Source organism: Rhincodon typus, chromosome 3, assembly GCF_021869965.1.
Source record: "Rhincodon typus isolate 14 chromosome 3, sRhiTyp1.1, whole genome shotgun sequence".
In the NCBI taxonomy this organism is placed as follows: Eukaryota; Metazoa; Chordata; class Chondrichthyes; order Orectolobiformes; family Rhincodontidae; genus Rhincodon; species Rhincodon typus.
Genome location: NC_063334.1, coordinates 126078990 through 126079987, shown reverse-complemented (window position 1 = coordinate 126079987; position 998 = coordinate 126078990). Strand labels below are relative to the sequence as shown.

Genomic DNA, 998 nt, shown 5'->3' with positions numbered 1-998 from the left:
CAACTAAACTTCTTTCTGTCTACCATGTAAGGTGCTAACAGGACTAGACAGGGTAAGCTCAGAAAGGGTGTTTCCCAATGACCGGGGAGTCCAGAACCAGGGGTCACAGTCTAAGGATGTGGGGTAGGCCTTTGATGACTGAGTTGAGGAGGAATGTCTTCACCCAGAGAGAGGGGGGAGTTGGGGGTGGGGGGCTTGCTGCCTGTGGGATTCTCTGTCCGAGCTCAGCCTATCAGTATGTTAGAGATGAACAGGGGCATGGTGTTGTGGGGATGGTATGGAGAGGTGATGTATGTGGGGTTCGCCGTTACCCTCACAGTCAGTGATGCTATCCATGATGAGAGATGACTGGCACCTGAAGGAAGTGGATACTGGAGGACCCTGTTAGAAAGAAACCTTTCTCTCTCACTGTGTAAATAATTTCAATGATCCATAAATGTTTGTGACTGTCCCCTGGTCTGGTTCCAATCCTCTATTGCCAAGCACTGCTGGAGCCCAGCTATGATACTGATAGATCCCTGACGGGGGAAATCTTATTGAATGGTACAGCAGGTTCAACGGGCTGAATGGCCTACTCCTACCTGTGACATTGTCACGGCCAAACGCAGTGAGAGAGCCCGGCCTACTTGATGGAGACAGACTCAGAGCAAGGTGAATCTTTCAAACCCGTTCCCCTGGCCACGTTCTCCGAGACTCAAGGCGGGGGGTTTACCTGAGTGGTAGTCAGGGGTCCGTAGCTCACAGTTGTCCCCGTAGGTCCCGGCCTTGCAGACACAATGGCAGCTATTGTCCAACAGTACGGCTTTACCATTATTGGAACACGGGGAGCACCGGCAAGGGTCAAAGGTCTCCATGTAGTCCATCATGGCCTGCTCCAGGTGTCTACGCTTTGTCACTGCACATGGAATCCCCTTTACAAGGCCAAGGATGGACCGGAGCTGCAGGATTAAACCACTGAGATCAGCTTGGCAGCGGGAGGGAGAGAGACAGGGGTGAGG

General features: G+C 52.6%; 1 protein-coding gene across 1 annotated transcript in view; it reads right to left on the bottom strand.

The window, feature by feature from the left end:
• LOC125482215 (complement component C6-like) overlaps positions 1-998 on the bottom strand; it is a 23385-nt gene that overhangs the window by 20541 nt on the left and 1846 nt on the right. The window contains exon 3 of the mRNA XM_048594235.1: positions 713-938. Coding sequence (XP_048450192.1) covers positions 713-938 — 226 coding nt within the window. The remainder of the gene's footprint in view (positions 1-712; positions 939-998) is intronic.